This window comes from Passer montanus, unplaced genomic scaffold (genome assembly GCF_014805655.1).
Source record: "Passer montanus isolate IOZ18808 unplaced genomic scaffold, ASM1480565v1 scaffold69, whole genome shotgun sequence".
In the NCBI taxonomy this organism is placed as follows: domain Eukaryota; kingdom Metazoa; phylum Chordata; class Aves; order Passeriformes; family Passeridae; genus Passer; species Passer montanus.
In genome coordinates this window covers 2,218,712-2,238,049 of record NW_024372036.1, presented here as the reverse complement: position 1 = coordinate 2,238,049, position 19,338 = coordinate 2,218,712, and the positions used below count along the sequence as shown (strand labels likewise).

The window sequence follows — 19,338 nt, the reverse complement described above, 5'->3', positions numbered from 1 at the left end:
AGCAAAGTGAATGGAGCTGGCCAGGGATGGGTTTCCTTTCCTGAGGGCCAGCCAGGAGGAAGAGGAAATCTCCTATATAAGAATATATAGCTTGAGGATCTACAGAGGCATTTTATGTGAGCTTTTTTGGGTTAAAGGTCTCCCAGAACTTCTGCAATGAGGCTGGTCAGTCAAGAAAAGTTGCACCTAAATCCTTTCAAGGCACTTTAGAAACAAACTCAAGGAATTTTAGGTTGTATGGACATGATCCATGTGGGGAAATAATCAGCTGGCCACCTTGACCATGGCAATCAAGCTGTCTTTGCACCACCACCACAACTTTATAGAATCAATGTTCTTGGCTTAGATGGTGGCCAACTTTCTGAGGTGTCCTGACTACCTCCCTTCCCTGCCTCTTTCCTCCCTCGAGTTCTTGTGCTTCTCCCATCACCCAGTTCCACCAAGAGTTCTCCTCACCAGGAGTGGAAGTTCTGTGTGAGCCTCTGTGGGGACTCTCAAAGTCTTTTTGTCTTTGCAATACATTTTTGATTTTATCTGCACAGCCAGATCCAGCTGAGACCTTCCTGCTGGTGGCTCAGATCATCTGCTTTGCAGAATAAATTCCTTGTTCTTTCTTTTGGGTTGCCCTTTTACAGCTCTTGTTCATCTTTTTAAACAATATTTTTTTTTTCCTTATAAAACCCTTGACCTGTATGGTTGAAGGCTTTGTGCTTTTCTCTCCAGATGTGATCTGCAAACATCTGGGGGTTTGTGTCCCATTCTTTCTGTATGGCATTCCTGCAGGAATCCTTATTCAAGGTATTGCCATGAAAATACTGCCACTCTCTGGCCTTGATAAAAGTTTTTTATCCAAAACCTTGATAAAGTTTTGTCCTGTAAATGTCAGTTCTGGAAAGGAGCCTTGCAGAGATCATTGTTGGAACCATCTTTAGGTGCTTGTTTCATTCCTCTGGTGGGGTCCCACCACTTGTTCTCTCTGTCATCTCCTTGTGGAGCTTGTAACACACACCAGCCTTTTATAATGGCAAACTCTCTTTGGTCCCAGAAGGTGACTTCTGCCTTTGCAGGTTCACAGCAGGATCAGAATTGCAGGATCATTAGGATGGAAAAAATCTCCAGGAGGAGTCCCAGCTGTGCCTGGTCCCCACCTTGTCCCCAGCCCAGAGCACTCAGTGCCACCTCCAGGGGACACCTGCAGGGATGGGCACTGCAAAGCTCCCTGGGCAGCCCCTGCCAAGGCCTGAGCACCCTTTCCATGGGCAAATTCCTGCTGCTGGCCCAGCTGAGCCTGCCCTGGCCCAGCCTGAGGCCGTTCCCTCTGCTCCTGTCCCTGTTCCCTGGTCCCCCTCCTGTCAGAGCCACAAGATCCCCCCGAGCCTCCTTTTCTCCAGTGTTTATCTTCCAGAAGATCCTGGTTTTAAAATGCAGCAAAAGCAATTGGCTGCTGGAGAAGCCTTATAGTTTGATCTTAATATATCCATAAAAACAGGAGGAGAAAAAGGTGACTTGAGGCAGATTCAGGGAGTTTGATCCTTTAAGTTGGATCCTTTCCATGCAGTGGCTCCCATCCAGTCAGACAGACAAGGATTGGGTCTGGGAGCTTCTGTTTCTTTCCTGGAGTTTCCCCAACATCAGCAGCCTGGACCTTTGGGACAGCTTGGGTGCCACAGCTTTCCACAGCCTAAAAGTAACTGTTTGGGTGCCCTACAATAATTGCTATGGTGCAGATATAAAAATAATAATCTGTTCGGATGCTGCAAAAGCAACTTCTTAGTGTGCACTAAAAGTAATCTAATTGGGTGCCCTAAAAGTTAACTGTTAAGGTGCCCTAAAATACCCTATTTGGGTGCCCTAAAAGTAAATTGTTTGGCTGTCCTAAAATAACCTCTTCAGGCGCCCTAAAAATAACTTCTTTGGGTGCCCTAAAATACCCCATTTGGGTGCCCTAAAAGTAAACTGTTAGAGTGCCCTAAAATACCCTATTTGGGTGCCCTTAAAATAAGCTGTTTGGGTGGCCTAAAGCTTCTTTGGGTGCCCTAAAAGTAACTAATTTAGGTACCCTAAAAGTAATTTCTTTGGGTGCCCTAAAAGTAAACTATTTGGGTGCCCTTACACTTCTTTCTTTAACTTCAACTTACCTTAAAAGTAACTCATTTAGGTACCCTAAAAATAACTTTGGGTACCCTAAAACACCCTATTAGGATGCTCCATAAGTAACTTCTTTAGGTGCCCTAAAATAACGTCTTTGGGTGCCCTAAAAGTAAACTGTTTGAGCGCCCTAAAATTTATTTGGGTACCCTAAAAGTAACTAATTTAAGTATCCTAAAAGTGACTTCTTTGGGTGCCCTAAAATACCCCATTTGGGTGCCCTAAAAATAAACTGTTATCGTGCCCTAAAACTTCTTTGGGTACCCTAAAAATAACTCCTTTAGGTACCCTAAAAGTCACTTCTTTGGGTGCCCTAAAATACTCTATTTGGGTGCCCTAAAAGTAAACTGTTAGGGTGTCCTAAAACTTCTTTGAGTGCCCTAAACATCTCATTTGGGTGCCCCAAAAGTGCCATGTTTGGTGTGAGCAGGCAGCAGCTGGCTGGCAGGAGCTGCAGCCCCTTTGCTGCCCTTGTTCCTCGGTGGCTGGAGGGTCCAGAAAATCGGGATTTGGGCTCTGGAAATTGGGATTTGAGCTCTGGAAATTGGGATTTGGGCTTGGAAAGGGGAATCTGGGCTTGGGAAATGGGGGTTTGGGCTCGGGAAATGGGGGTTTGGGCTCGGGAAATGGGCATTTGGGCTCGGGAAATGCAGGTTTGGGCTTGGAAATGGGCATTTGGGCTTGGAAATGGGGATTTTCCCAGCCCGGCTGCCGGGATTGCAGCGCAGCCTTTGGGCTTGGGAAATGAGGATTTGGGCTCTGGAAATGGGGATTTGCACTCGGGAGATGAGGGTTTGGGCTCGGGAAACTGAGATTTGGGCTCTGGAAATTGGGATTTAGGCTCGGAAATCGGGGTTTGGGCTCTGGAAATCGGAATTTGGGCTCGGGAAATGGGCATTTGGGTTTGGAAATGGGGATTTTCCCAGCCCGGCTGCCGGGATTGCAGCGCAGCCTTGCCCGAGCTGCCGCCCCCCTCTGCTGGCCGCGGCACCGCGGTGCTGCCCGGAGAGCTCTCCCAAAATCCCATCCCTGAGCTTCCCTCGTTACCTGAGGATGCTCTCGCGGGTTATTTTTGTGTCTTTGCTGCAGACTGACTCCTTTTTTTTTTTTTTTTTTCATGGAGTGTGTGGTTCAGGTTCCTGGAATGATTTTCATTCAAAAGCAGAGAAAGGCAATGTGAATTTAGTGGTTTTATTCCTGCTTGGGTTTGGGGTTGTCGTGGCTTGCAGGCCATATTCTGGTTTTTGGGGAATCATTCACAGCTGCAGATTAAAGGTCAGGAGAAAATAATGACAATTCATATTCAAATTCTCTACAATCTTATGTATTTAGATTACATTAGATTACCAGATTATTTTTGTGTCTTTGCTGCAGACTTGACTCCTTTTTTAATGGAGTGTCTGGTTCAGGTTCCTGGAATGATTTTAATTCAAAAGCAGAGAAAGGGAAGCCAGGTCTTGCATGTGAATTTATGGGTTTTATTCCTGCTCTGTCCTTCCTGCATTTAGGGTTGTAGTGGCTTGCAGGCCATTTTTTGGTTTTTGGGGAATCATTCACAGTTGCAGATTAAAGGTTAGGGAATAATAATGACAACTCATATTCAGATTATATAAATTAGCTGTGTTTATATTAAATGTAAATAATGTAAATAATTACATATAAGTTGCTCTTAAAAGATTGTTTACATAATTCTCTCTTGCACTTATTGCTTTCTGGCTGTGGTCCCCAAACCCATCACTGACAAGGATCAAAGAATTCTAGGAAGATCCTCCAAGACCAGCCAGATTTTTTTGTTTTTCTCTTATTTATGAGGCTTTAAATTACAGTTTAAAACTTCCAGCTCTGTTTTTTTACATTTTTTTCCTTCAGGAGTTATTTTTTAGGGCTTTTATTTCCCAAATAGTGCTGGCAGGAGGGCTCCTGCTCTTGGCTGTGGCTGCTGATTGTTTCAGTTTCAGGGAGGTGTGGGAACACATGGTCCAGGGTGAGCAGAAAAGTTGGGATTTCTGGGATCTTTCTCCTGAAGTGGTAATAAATTCATATTTCTCTGTCCAGTTTTAACTGGTTCCATCTTGTGAGTTCAACACAGCCTGATGGGAATGAAAGATAAGAGCTTAAAAGTTGTCACAACTTCAAAGTTTCTTTTTTTGCTGTTCTCTTTATCTCCATCATGGATGTTCAGTTGCTTGAAACTCTTTTCATTTCATTACAAAATTATTAGAAATTTGATTTACCTGATAAAGGAGCTGAGATTTTGGTAACAAGTTCCAGCAGTTCAGCTTTCATGAAATACCTGGAATGGGAAGGTCAGGCTGGTTGTTAAACACCTTTGTAGCTCTGTTTATCTAACATAATTTGAGAATATATATTTAAATATATATATACATTTATATATCATTATATATAAGTAATTACCTGCAGAATTTGAGGTTTTCTGACCACATCTTGGCCAGAGATTTTATTGACCACATCAAGATCATTGCCAAATTCATGCTGTAGCACCAGTTAAAAATCTTTAATTTGCATATTCTCGCTACGCGTTCAACATTATTGTTAATGATGGTTTAACTTCAGCAGTCTCTGTCATCACTGTGGCCATGCAGGTCAATTAAACAATTACATTTGGGATTCTTGCTAAAAGTTGCCCTGACACAATGAAAACTTCATTATTTATTCTGTTTGTGAAGTGGAACATGTGCTATACACAAGCTGAATTTATCTTTTTTTTTTTTCTTTCTTCTTTTAATGAATGTGGATGGTGATGGATCTTTCTCTTTTTAAAAAGAAATCTGAATTAAAGCATCCCATAAACAGCTCAGGATTCTCCATAATCAAAATGAAAATATTTTTTAAAAGGAACAATGCCATCTGTTTGGACAAAAAAGAAAATGCACATAAAGAGAGAAATTTGTTGTGTGTTCCATCCCCAAAGGCTGGCAGTTCAAACAGCACACCTGAGTTAAAAGGCACAGTTCCCATAAAATGTGCTTTGTCACCAATGTGTTGAGGACACAAAAATGGGGCCTTTTTTTTGTGGGTATTTCCTTATTATTTAATTACAATATATAATTGCAATTAAAGTAATTTCTTGTCTCTCAGACCTGAGATGCAGCATCTCATTGATTTGTGTTCTGGTTTTAGGGAGATCTGAGCTTGCAGTGTTGCTGTCTGGCCACCAGATAGAGACTGAAGCTTGTGAAATGGGAGCTTTTCCTTTTTCCTTTTCCCTTCCCTTCCCTTCCCTTCCCTTCCCTTCCCTTCCCTTCCCTTCCCTTCCCTTTCTCTTTCTTCTCTTTTCTCTTTTCTCTTTTCTCTTTTTTCCCCCCTTCCCTTCCCTTCCCTTCCCTTCCCTTCCCTTCCCTTCCCTTTCTTCTTTTTTCCCTTTTTTCCCCTTTTTTGGTGGTTGAGCATTCCCTGAATCCAAGTCAGAAATCAGAGTTACCCAAACAATAAAGCACGGGACAGTGTTGTTGTATAAAACACAAAATTACTTCCTTCCATGCTCTTCCATCATCAGGAAGAAAGAATCCCTCTTGGAAAAAGAAGGGAATATTACAAATTTCACAGTATAAAAGTGTGAGGAAAAAAATTCAACCCAAAACTTTGTGAACCCAGGGGAGCAAAATAGAACTTCTGGAAAAGTTCATGCAGGTTCAGGAGTGTGCTCAGAAATGTGTGACTGTCAAAATGCACAGTTGTTAAAGAAGGGACTGGCTGCAGTAGCCTGCAGAATTTAAATTATTTATAATTTTTGGATGGTGATAATTCAGATAATTTATTTTTCACCAGGCTGTTTATTTCACAGTGGAAATCAGATCTTTATTAGAAGTAAGAAAGCACATTTGACTTAGAAAATAAATATCAAGACTTGTCATACAACTCCCTTTCCAAATTAGAGCAATTTTTTGTGGAATAGTTGGTCTGAACTATGGAATTCTTCCACATTGAGACTTTTCCCTCAAAAATCAAGTCCCTGTGCTGATTTTGCAGCCCAGGGACTGGGCCCTGCCAATATTCCTGATATTCCTCTGCCCCATCCTGGTTCTTTCACCAGCAAACCCCACCAGTGTTCCCATATTCCAACACCTTCTGTCAGTCAGAATTAAGGAATTTGAGGGAAATATTTGGATTTGAAGATGCTTTAACAATGACAGCTGGATCAGGACTTGGTGCTGCTCAGTGCTGTGGGAGGGAACCTAAAGATCCCCTTTAGGTGGGGTTTATTTCATGGGCCACATTTGTTTGCCAGATGAAAGGAAGAAACAAAAATGTTTTGTAAATGTCTGATGCTTTGTTTAGGAAACTTTCAAACAGTTTCCTGATGTTTACAAAGTGCTTGTACTCGTAATAAAATAAAATTAATGGTTTTTCCCCCTGCCCACACAGGAGGAGAACGGGAGTTTGGCTTTCTAGGGTGGTCTCTCGGGTACCTCAGTGCATGTCCAGTTTCAGAAGCACAAACTCTCTATAATTTCTTTCTGTGAGACCTTTTTTGGGTCGCTTTGATGTGATTCTTTTTATTTTGTCATTGAGGGGAGGGGACCAAGCCCAGGCAGCAGCCCAGGCTGGGGGTGACCTGATGGGGAAGGACCTGGGGACACTGAGCTGTCCCTGGGCCAGGGATGGGCATTGCCAGCAGGTCAGGGCTGACCCTGCCCCTGTGCCCAGCCCTGGGGACACCTCTGGGTGCTGTGCCCAGCTCTGGCTCCTCAGCACAGCAGGGACAGGAGCTCCTGGAGCTGAGCAAGGGCCTGGAGCAGCTCCGTGCCCAGGAGAGGCTGAGGGAGCTGGGGCTGCTCAGCCTGGAGAGGAGCCCCAGGGAGAGGGGCCTCAGCCCTGCCTGGCCCTGTGTCTGTCCCTGTGTCTGTCCCTGTGTCTGTCCCTGGCTGTCCCTGCCTGTCCCTGTGTATGACCCTGTGTCTGTCCCTGTGTTTGACCCTGTGTCTGTCCCTGGCTGTCCCTGTGTCTGTCCCTGTGTCTGTCCCTGTGTCTGTCCCTGGTGTCCCTGTGTCTGTCCCTGGTGCAGAGGTCAGAGCAGGCCCAGGCTCTGCTCCAGGCCCAGCAATGGCCCCAGAGCCACGGGCAGGGCCTGAGCCCAGCAATTCCCCTCCCAGGAGGCACAACTTCTGCCCTGGGCAGTGCCCAGCCCTGAGCAGAGCCCAGAGGGGCTCTGGGGGCTCCTCCCTGGGGACATTCCGGAGCCATCTGGACACAGCCCTGTGCCCTGTGCTCTGGGATGGAGAGAGGAGCAGGCTGAGGGCTCAGCCACTCTCCAGAGTCCCCATCAGACCCCATCTAGGGGGGACAGAACTCCCAGAGCTTGTCCAGCAGTGCTGGGCACAGCCTTTGGAGCTGGTTTGTCTCTCGGTAGACCTGGATTTTGTTTATATTTTATTCCAATATTTATTTGGAATTTAATGCATTTGAATGTGGTGAGCTGGCACAGTTGTCCCAGCACTTCCTGTGAACTTAAATATGTGTACCTTAAATATGGTGGCAGTTCATGTGTCAGTCCTGAGGGGGAGGATTGATGGAGGAGAGTTTTTGTTGTCAGAGGAGATTTGGATTAAACCTTTTGGGTGTAGTGGGAGGAGAGGTAGGAATTTTGGACTTTACTCCTTTTTGAAAAATTCTTAATATATTTAAAATTATTAATATATCAAAAAGTAACTAAACTGGGTGTGGGGTTCTTCTTATTGTCAGTTTAAAAAACTGTTGCATTTAAATAGCTTGTGAATTTCCATGAGGAATTTCACAATTTGATGTAGTAACTATACCATTAAATTCCTGTTTTTATTCTAATTTCTGTCATATTCCCATTCCAGAGGCGGATGCCCCAGACTTTTCGTGATCCAGCCACTGCTCCACTGAGGAAACTCTCCGTAGATTTGATCAAAACATACAAGCATATTAATGAGGTAATGGCTGCAGCTGTCTTCAGTCTGCACTGATGTTTGTTACAATACATGATTTAAATGGATTTTCTATGAATAATCCCATCAAGAGATCCAAAAATTCAAGTTTTCTCTCAGTTGTTCACGTCCTGTTTGAGGTCATGGCTGTCATGGTCCTGTTGCTGTCCAGCACACAGGAAATCTTTTATCCTGGGATTTATTTTCTGTTGTTTTATAAACAAATGTTGAGCTTGCAGGACAGGGAGACACAAGTGGTAGAAGCACACTTTGAGCTCAATAAAACTTCATTAATGTTTCTAAGAGTTTAAAAGGAAAATGCTGAAGTGTTTTCCCTTAATTATTTAATGAAATATTATAGACAAATGGAAAATTAAAAGTTGTTCACGTTAATACAGCATCAGTTAGTTTCAAATTTTTGATAATTAAAAGGAATGTGAAGGGATTTTTATGATGATTAATGTCTTCCTTGCAATTTTTTCCCAGTCTTGTGAGAAGATCAAGTGGTAATTCTTGTTTCCAGGCTAGTTAGCATTTTGAATCTTACTGTGTGCACATTGTGCTGGGGTGTTTCTGTTCCTTTGGCACCTGTGAACTCCAGAGATCAGTGTTACTACGTTTATCAGTGTTATTATTTATTAGTGTTAGTACATTTGTCAGAGTTGTTACTTACTAGTGTTAGTACATTTATCAGTTCTTACTGTTATTTATTAGTGTCACTACATTTCTTTAGCTCTGCTTTCCCAGTTCTTCAATTTTTCAAGACTTTCCTGTGGAATAATGACCTGACTTCAAACACAGCAATAGGAGGAGAGGATTGCTTGGTTTTCTGCTTGCAGAAGTTGCACTTTCAAACCACAAGACACTGAATAAAATTTGATTTTCCTCTTTCTTGAGCTGCAGTTTCTAAGCAGGGCTCTTAAGGAAACTCCTTTTCCCCTCCAGGTTTACTATGCAAAAAAAAAACGGCGGCATCAGCAGGGCCAGGGAGATGATTCCAGTCACAAAAAGGAGAGGAAAGTTTACAATGATGGTTATGATGATGACAACTACGACTACATTGTGAAAAATGGGGAGAAGTGGATGGACCGCTATGAAATCGACTCTTTGATAGGCAAAGGATCCTTTGGACAGGTAATGCTCCTTAGGTGTTTATATCATTGCTGTGGATCACAGCTGTGTTTAATTTGAACTGCTGTTGTTGCTTTATTTTGAACTTAAAACTCTTTTTTCTCACTCCTGTTATCCTGAGTGCCTGTTCAGATTCTCATATTTTGTGCTATTTCATGTTACTACAGAAAACATTTAATTATATTTCAGCGTGTGTTGCATTTTACAACGAGAAATCCTCCACCTTTTGCCATCTGTTAACATTTTAAATTTGAGTTTGGTTTTAGTTTGAGTTGGGATTTTAGTTTGAATTGGGTTTTTATCTTAAAACAATAGTTAGTGCTGGATCTTACCTCCTATAAATGTCATTAGCAGCATTTGTTTTGACTGGTTGCAACTTTAGCCAAGGCTGGAAGAAGGATGAAACTTCCATTTTGTTAGTTTTAGTTTTTCTCAGATTTACCAGTCCTTTTACAGTGTTGGTTTAGATAATTTTATTTGCATATAAAGTGGCATCACTACAATAAACGTCACCGAATCATTTGTAGCTTTATTGTATCATCAGAAAAAATAGAATTAGAAAGGAGAATTCTGAATTCAAAAATGTGAACAAGGCAGTTTGGATGGGTTTTGAAAGTTGGATTTTCCTGATGGATTTGGCTTCTCTTGCAGGTTGTGAAGGCTTATGACCGAGTGGAGCAGGAGTGGGTGGCCATCAAAATCATCAAAAACAAGAAAGCTTTCCTAAACCAGGCCCAGATTGAAGTGAGACTGCTCGAGCTGATGAACAAACATGACACTGAGATGAAGTACTACATAGGTATGGAATGAATTACTCCTCATTTTTATTGCATTATGAACAGTTTGGGTCTTGCTGTAGAGCTTAGGCTGCTTTCAGCTGATTGCCAAATCTATTTTGGAATATTTGTGATGATATTTGGTGGTTCCTGCCAAGCTGGTGGGTCCAGTGAGCTCAGGAAGTGTGGGGAGGAGATGGAATCAAGTGTAGGAAGCCCATCAGAACATGGAATGGTGAGAGGAGAATTCCAAAGGTGAGAGAACAGGAATTTGGAGAAGAATGTGTGGCAGGAAATGGCATCAGGTGGGAGCAAAATGTTCCATCTCAGGTGAGTCGTAAAGGACACAGAAGGAACTGCTGTGGGAGAGTGGAGAAAACAAATCCATGGACTCCAAGCTGACCAAAAATCCACCTTAATTAAAAGTCTGAATTCTCATGGTGCTCATATTCAAGATTTTATTGTGTCAGAAAGAGGAGCATGTTGCTTTTTCTCGGAAATGTTTTTCCTCTTTCAGTTTTCTTGTGGCAGCCTGAAGGTTTGACAGTGGCAAACCCTGCTGGCCTCTGAACAGAGAGAAATGTGATTAATATTTCACTTACTTAATGAAAAGAAAAAGGCTTGGATTGGTTCCTTTCATAAACTGAGATTGTGCCTGAAGGAATTGCATACAATTCCTTGGGGATATTGATCAGTTTTATTAATTGAAGTGATCAGCTTATAAATTGAAGTGATGTCATTGTGTATTTTAAATTATTCTTACAGTTAAATATTTTCTTATGTACGTGCAAGGGAGTGATAACTTATTTTGCTAATATATTCCTTCACGAGTTTTTGGTTAATTCAGCTTTACTGAGGTGCACCTGAGGATGTGAAAATCTCCTCTTGACCTCCAAACATGGCAGAAATATTTTGTAAATAACACAGAACCAGGAAAAAACCCCGATGTTCTTATTTTACTCAGCACTCAGCTTCCTACACATTGATTAAAGCATTTAAAAGATTGCACAAGTTTTTGCACCCAGGGATGTGTAAAATGCCCCTCTGTACCCCAGGCATGGCAGAAATCTTTTAAACCAGGAAAAAACCCAGTGCTCTTACTTTACTCAGTGCCCAGCTTCCTACACATTGATTAAAACCTTCAAAAGATTTCACAAGATTTTCCAGTTTTACTGGAAAGATTTACAAGATTTTTTCAAGATTTTCCAGTTTTATCTTCTCCTGCACCTGAGGATGTGAAAATGTCCTCTTGTCCTCCAAGCACGGCAGAAATAATTTGTAAACACCCCAGAACCAGGGAAGAAAAACAATGCTCTGTTATTTTATTGATAATCCTCCTTCCTACGTGCAGTGTTGTAACTAACCCATCATTCTCAGAGTGCATTCATGACATTTCCCCCTTTTCCCCAGTGCATTTGAAGCGTCACTTCATGTTCAGGAACCACCTGTGCTTGGTGTTTGAGATGCTGTCCTACAACCTGTACGACCTGCTGAGGAACACCAACTTCCGCGGCGTGTCCCTCAACCTGACGCGCAAGTTCGCGCAGCAGATGTGCACGGCCCTGCTCTTCCTGGCCACCCCCGAGCTCAGCATCATTCACTGTGACCTAAAACCAGAGAACATCCTGCTCTGCAACCCCAAAAGGAGCGCCATCAAGATCGTGGATTTTGGCAGTTCGTGTCAGCTTGGCCAGAGGGTGAGTTTTTGGGAAAAACTGACAGAATTCTGTTTGCGCTGCTGAAAAATGTAGGATTTTTAAGTTATAATACTCATCTAGCTCATTGAAACTTATTCATGATTATTTTGAAATAATAACAACTTCATTTTAAATAGAGATCCACAGTCCACAAGAGCTCAGAATCCCCGAATTGTCAAGGTTGGAAAAGATCTTTAAGATCAAGTCCAAGCATGAAGCAGCAGCACCACGTTCACCACTAAACCAAGTCCAAAAGTGTCACATCCACGCCTTATTTTGAACAATGTGACAATCCTCCACTTCCTTTAGTGCCACAGTAGATAACAATCCACCCTATGATAAATTTTCCGTGGTTTTTATTTCTTCTTGGCTGTTTTTTTGTGCTGTCAGTGGAGAATGCACCAGCACTTGGTTGTAGAAATCTGCAGTGCTAATAAATAAAACAAAAAATTAAGTAAAAAAAAAATAAAATACCCTTTTATTATTCTCTTCTTCCGTATTGCTCTTTCCATGAGCATTCCTTTAGCATGTCCCCTTTTTATGATTGGTGACACTGCAGATTGGATCTGTAGGAAAAGAATTCAGGAATTCATGGACTAACTTCACCAAAAGTGGCCCAGTTGTCTCTTGAGGAGCTGGCACTGCTCAATAGCACCCCATTGCTTTTTCCCAGGATAAATTTAGGAATAGTGGATCAGAATATGGAATATTGTATTTAAAGCAGTAATGAGACAGAGATTTAGATTAATAAAATAACTTTTTGCTATAAACTAAAAGGAAGGGCTGCAGGAAGACACCAGGAGGTGAAGTGACATTTGAATTACTAATCCATATCCAAATTTTTTATCAATAATAAGATAATTTTGAAATGTTAAGAATCACAATTACAAAAACATGATGTAAGTCAAGCTGAACTTCTGCTGTTTTTGTGAACATAGTATTTTCCTAAAAATTAATAATTAGATACTTTTATTAATGTAATATATACATAGATTTTATTATCCCTGATACCTCGTCTTTCCCTGCACCAAAATGGAATTTCGTGGCAGTTGTGTTTTGTCACTTGGAATTTTCATTCCCTTGGGGTGCTGTGTGTGATTGTGACTTGGAGATGCTTTTCTTGCAGATATACCAATATATCCAGAGTCGTTTTTATCGATCACCAGAGGTGCTACTGGGAATGCCTTATGACCTTGCAATTGATATGTGGTCCCTTGGGTGTATTTTAGTCGAGATGCACACTGGAGAGCCTCTCTTTAGTGGGGCAAATGAGGTAAGTTATCTATCAGGAATTGGGGGTTTTATTGTTAATCCCTGTCATGATTTTCATCTGTTTATTGGAATGCATAAATTAGGGAAGTCTGGTAATTCTGAAAGGATAGACAGCAATAACAGGACTTCTGTCAAAATTGCCCATTCATAATTTTCTGTCTTCCTCTTGCTCCTTAATTTGTTTCGTCCATATTAAATTTTTCTTAACTTAGAACTTGTGTGAGTAGCTGACATTTGTGCCACAGCTGGGCTGGCTGTCACTTGTCCTTCACCAACCCATTTTATTTGGGACAGGTGGATCAGATGAATAAAATAGTGGAAGTTTTGGGGATACCACCAACCCACATCCTCGACCAAGCACCCAAAGCAAGAAAGTTCTTTGAGAAGTTGCCAGATAGCACTTGGAACTTGAAGAAGACCAAAGATGGAAAAAGGGTAGGTAAAACAATTATAATAATAATTGTTGAATAGTTTCCTGATGTGATTGAACTTCTGATACAGAATGTGTGCTTCACAGACTGATTCCCAAGCATTCCTCCCTCCCCACAGGAATACAAACCACCGGGAACTCGCAAACTCCACAATATCCTGGGAGTCGAGACAGGAGGGCCGGGTGGGCGCCGTGCTGGGGAGTCAGGTCATACTGTAGCTGACTACTTGAAGTTCAAAGACCTCATCTTAAGGATGCTTGACTACGACCCCAAGACACGAATCCAGCCCTACTACGCCCTGCAGCACAGTTTCTTCAAGAAAACAGCGGACGAAGGTACCAACACGAGTAACAGCGTGTCCACGAGTCCTGCCATGGAGCAGTCACAGTCTTCAGGAACCACCTCTAGTACATCTTCGAGCTCAGGTGGGTTTTGGTCATGAACAGGTGATAAAATTGTGCTTCCTAATAGTGAGCACTGAACGGGCTCACCAGGGAATGGGCACGGCCCCGAGGCTGCCAGAGCTGCAGGAGCCTTTGGACAGCACTGCCAGGGAGGGATTGTTGGGGTGTCTGTGCACGTGGATTGGATGATCCTTGTGGCTCCCTTCCAACTTAGAATATTCCATGATTCTGTGAAATGTTAATTTTTTTTCCATACTGTCAAAAAATATTAGTCGTGATCACTAAACAATTACTTTAATCAGCTGGAACAGGTAAACAGAAAACCCCCAAAAACCCAACTAGGTGAGCAAAAATGTGAGTGATTAACATTGATCTTACACTTTTCCCTTGAAGCACTTTATAAACCTTTTATGCTGCTGTAAATTCTGTGTCCCTTTATTCACTGAGCATGTTGGGCTGTTCCAGGTGGATCTTCTGGCACGAGCAACAGCGGAAGGGCGCGGTCGGACCCCACGCACCAGCATCGACACAGCGGTGGGCACTTCACTGCTGCTGTGCAAGCCATGGACTGTGAAACACACAGCCCACAGGTAATGCAGAACATCTGACTGCAGGACACATAAAACCATAGATGCTCCCCCAGGTACACCATTAATGGCTGTGTAGACAGACCTTGCTTTTTTAGTAGCCTTTAATCAGCTGTGTTGTTCCAGTGGTTCCTCTAATGTTGGCACCTTTCAAGGTATGAGCTACAACATTTTCATTTCATTTGCTTTGCTTATTGTCTCCAGACTCCTGAGACAGAGGTCAGGGCTTTATTTTTCTAAGTGTTGTACAAATGCTGTTATTATTACTATAATGTATAGCTACTCCTAGAATTTTGACAGCAAAGTCACATATCAGACTTCCTTTAAGTGTTTGAAAATAATCCAGGATGTGCATTCATTTTTCTTAAGGTATAGGTAGAAAAGTATTGGAAATTACTCTTAAGTACAGGCCTGCATTTCTAGAATAATCATGCAGCTTCAAGGCTTGGTTAAGGTTTTAAAAAATTGACATAAATACAAATAAATTAATGTCTCATATATTGTTCAAGATAGAAAAGCATTGGAAATTATTCTTAAGTACAGGCCTGCATTTCTAGAATAATCATGCAGCTTCAAGGTTTGGTTAACATTTTTAAAAATTGGCATAATTACGAATAACTTAATCTCTCATATATTGTTCAAGATAGAAAAGCATTGGAAATTATTCTTAAGTACAGGCCTGCATTTCTAGAATAATCATGCAGCTTCAAGGTTTGGTTATGCCAATTTTTAAAAATTGGCATAATTATGAATAACTTAATCTCTCATATATTGTTCAAGATAGAAAAGTATTGGAAATTATTTTTAAGGATATGCCTGAAATTTTAGCAAGAAGTGCAACTGCAGGGCTTGGTTAACATTTTTAAAAATTGGCATAAATACGAATAACTTAATCTCTCATGTGTTGTTCAAGATAGAAAAGTATTGGAAATTATTTTTAAGGGTATGCCTGAAATTTTAGAATAAATGTGCAACTGCAAGGCTTGGTTAACATTTTTAAAAATTGGCATAAATACGAATAACTTAATCTCTCATGTGTTGTTCAAGAACCGACTGGATGTGACACTCAGTCAACAAGGTGGTCAGAGATTGGATGGTCTTGGATGGTCTTGGATGGTTGGACTTTTCCAGCCTTTGTGGTTCTGTGGCTGGGTGAAAGGACAGCTTTGAGTCAGTGTTTCCTTTGGGGTTTTGCAGGTTCGGCAGCAGTTTCCCCCTCCCATCGGTTGGACAGCCACCGAAGCTCCCACCCAGGTCACCGTGGAGAACCACCCGGTTCAGGAAACCACCTTCCATGTAAACCCTCAGCAACAGAACGCATTACACCATCACCACGGCAACAGCTCCCACCACCACCACCATCACCACCACCACCACCACCACCATGGACAGCAAGCCTTGGGCAGCCGGACCAGGCCGAGAGTCTACAATTCTCCAACAAACAGCTCCTCCACCCAGGATTCTATGGAGGTGGGCCACAGTCACCACTCCATGACATCCCTGTCTTCCTCAACTACTTCTTCCTCTACATCTTCCTCCTCTACTGGTAACCAAGGCAATCAGGCCTATCAGAACCGCCCAGTGGCTGCTAATACCTTGGACTTTGGACAGAACGGAGCTATGGACATGAATTTAACAGTCTACTCTAATCCGCGCCAAGAAACTGGCATAGCTGGACATCCCACGTACCAGTTCTCTGCTAATACAGGTCCTGCTCATTACATGACTGAAGGACACCTTGCCATGAGGCAAGGCATTGATAGAGAAGAGTCTCCCATGACAGGAGTTTGTGTTCAGCAAAGTCCTGTGGCTAGCTCGTGACTAAACTGAAACTAAGTTTGTTTCTTGTGTGTTTTTATAGAAGTGGTGTTTTTCCAAAAAACAAAGTGCAAAGCTGCTTGAATCAGAAGGAGATAAACTCACTGAACCGCTACAGGAGGGCAAAGTTGACTATTTTTTTAAACTTGAAAAGATTGCAAAGGGACAATGAAGTTTTTTTTTTTGTTGGTTTTTTGCTGGGGGGAGGTTTTTTTGGTTGGTTTTTTTTTTAAGAGCCATGTCTGGACCCACCTTAACGGATAGCTTAGTGGTGTTCACCTTTTGCTTCCCCCATTTTAACTTGCCACAACCTAGTCATAGTTTGGTTTTTTTGGGGAGGGGTTTTGATTTTTTAAAATTTTAATTTTAATTTTTTTTTGCTCTCATTCGACAGGGGTTCTTGTTCAAATGTTAGTCATAGTTGCAAACTAGTTTCTTTTTAAAGGCATTGCACATGATTTCTAAAAAAAGGCCCTTTGAAGTTTTTTGGGTGGGAGGGGGAGTGAGTAATATATATATTTTTTTTAGTTCCCCAAACAACCATGGGCACAGAAATGCAGTACTGTAAGAAAGAGGGACCTTCAGATTACACAAATATATTATTCTTCAGCTGTAAAAAGGGACGGTTGTGACGGAGTTTGTGAGGCACATTGAGCATGCGAAGTGGCGGTGAGCAGAACTCTCCTTTTCTGAATCTACTGAGGATCAAAGCAGCAATTGTGATGGGAATTCTGTGGGTGCCACCTTTTGGAGCCCACGGGCAGTTAGGATGGAAATCTGACTGGTTTCATAACTGAGGTGCACTGAGAAGCAATCAACGGGTCGGTCCTGGCCAGTCCTGGGGAGGTCTAAGTGGTGGTCTTTGGGATAACCTTTGGCCTTATGGATTTGGACTCTTAAGTTTAGAAGAGCCTACCATTTCAGATGCAATCACTTTTGGACATGCTTTTGCAGACAGTCCTTAATGCTGAAAACACAGAGAATGGGTAATTCAAGAGGCCTTTCTTTTAAAATAGACTTTTGTGACCCACTTATTGTAAGGTATTGCAAGGTCACTTTGCGTGTGTCATAAAGTTGACTTCCTTATTGGTTGAAGGTCACAGGAGTAGTGGTTTGCGTTTGATGGAAATAGCTACAACTGTGTCCCTTCCTGCTTTTTACTTTTTTCTTTTGCTTTTTCTCGGCACGTGGTTTTCTCCACCATTACTTCTGCACAAAGACGTCTTCTGTTCATCCTGAACATTTTTAAAAAAAAAAAAATGCAGAATTTTATGTGACTGCTTTTTTGCCTCACAATTATGCTGTGAATTTTACAAAAATTTATTTTCTTTTTTGATAATTTATTGTACCAAAGCTGTTTTTATAGCACATAGATGTCTGTAACCAATAATGTAGCAGTTCTGCACTTTGACACAAGGTGTAACTAGACCATTTTTAAATGTCAGTTGAAAAATTATGGCTGTACTATTGCTTAAACAAAACTGGAACTGTTGTTGAATTCATAGCCAATACATTTACAGCAATCTGTGTACTGAAGATAATAGATTGACATCTACTTGGAGACTATAACATCTGTTACATTATCAATGTGTTCAGGCTTCTGAAGGTTAAAAGGGACACTAGATCCAGAAGCTATGAAACCAGCAGTTGATTCTTGTATTCCTTATTAACAAAATTGTAAACTTGAAGGCAAAGACCTTGATTGCATGAACAGGTCCAAAAAAAATAATAGGCTGAGTAAAGCAAAAGCCTCACGGGAGACCTGAGGTTAGCAGGCTGTATTTAACAGGTGCCTAATTTTTGGGTAACGCTGCCTTAATATAACACAGTCAGCTTGGCAGTTGCAAAATTTACGGGCCCATCCAAGAGATTTTTTTATTAATTTTTTTTTTTGTGGGAAAAGGGAAAAAAAATTTTAAAAAAGCTGCGTGAGGAAAAAAAACCTTGGTGAAGGAATGAAGGTGAGTTCCTTGATTGCCCATCCCAGATGAACAGTGTTGCCCATCCTCTCTTACAGAAGCAGTGATCTACCTCTGCCAGTAAGCCCTTGGAAAAGTTAATTTGAGCAGCAAATGGTCAATTCCATGCAGCCAAGTCGTTCTTTCAGTCAAAAAGGTGGAATTTTTTATACTCACAGTGGCAACACAGCAGCTGACTACCGTGTAAATGGGAACGAATCCTTGGGATTAGCTTTTTTCTGTAAATCATGGTTTTCTTAATCAAATATTTCTTTTTGTACCGACACATCAACCCTGTGGATGAAAGCGGATTTTTTTTTTCCCCCCATTTTTTTAAAATTTTTGGTTGGTTTTCTTTTGAAGTTCAGTTATTCAGAGAAGTTTATGGGATTTGGAAGGCTGTCACCTTAGAAAAGAATGCTGAGTTTAGCAATATCAAATAAAAGGAATCCAGTTCTTACTGCTGTCTAGGAATATAAGGGTAATATGGAATCTGGGTAACACCACGCGCCACCCCTTAGCAAGCGCCAAAAAAACCCCACCAAACCTAAAGCAGTTCAAAGAAATAACCTCTACATCAAGAAGAAAAAAAAAAATCATAAAATCCAGTGCTTCTGCATACTGTGTTATGTTACAGTCCAGTTTTGTGTGCTTTACTACACAGTTTGGTTACAGGACTTCTGTGCATTGTAAACATAAACAGCATGGAAAAGGTTAAATACCTGTGTTCAGATTGTAAGATCTAGTCCGGACTTGCTGTGTATATTGTAACGTTAAATGAAAAGACAAGCCCTTTGTATTATAGTCATGCAGTCTTATGTATGATAAACAGTTGAATAATTTGTCCTCAGACTCTTTACTGTGCTTTTTAAAAAGGAAAAAAAAAAAAGAAGAAAAAAAGAGTAATTTAAGAGAAAAAAACCAGAGAAAAAATGTAAACGTAGTAAGTCTTCCTATGCAATTAACCTACTCCAAGCCATGGTATGGTAGGTATAATTATACTATAATATGTAAATATCAGATACATTGAAACAGACTTAAAAATATGAAAGTAAAAGTTGGAGGCGTAACAGCTAATTTGGAGTTTTTAATTGAAAACCAGCGAGGTCTGCAAATCACTGATGTGTGAACACAGCTCTGCTTGATTCTCATGGACTGTGCCTGTAGTTTGAGTTCTTTAATCCTCATCTCTTAGTCTGAGTGT

The 19,338-nt window shown here is 41.4% G+C and overlaps 1 protein-coding gene across 4 annotated transcripts in view; it reads left to right on the top strand.

Moving 5' to 3' along the window:
- DYRK1A (dual specificity tyrosine phosphorylation regulated kinase 1A) overlaps positions 1–19,055 on the top strand; it is a 72,685-nt gene extending 53,630 nt beyond the window's left edge. For all 4 annotated transcript variants that reach the window (XM_039729365.1, XM_039729364.1, XM_039729363.1 and 1 more), the window contains 9 exons: positions 7,974–8,066; positions 9,006–9,194; positions 9,843–9,990; positions 11,378–11,664; positions 12,791–12,937; positions 13,231–13,371; positions 13,486–13,792; positions 14,237–14,361; positions 15,556–19,055. In XM_039729365.1, coding sequence (XP_039585299.1) covers positions 7,974–8,066; positions 9,006–9,194; positions 9,843–9,990; positions 11,378–11,664; positions 12,791–12,937; positions 13,231–13,371; positions 13,486–13,792; positions 14,237–14,361; positions 15,556–16,179 — 2,061 coding nt within the window. In that variant the 3' untranslated portion in view covers positions 16,180–19,055. The remainder of the gene's footprint in view (positions 1–7,973; positions 8,067–9,005; positions 9,195–9,842; positions 9,991–11,377; positions 11,665–12,790; positions 12,938–13,230; positions 13,372–13,485; positions 13,793–14,236; positions 14,362–15,555) is intronic.
- The last annotated feature ends 283 nt before the right edge of the window (positions 19,056–19,338 follow it).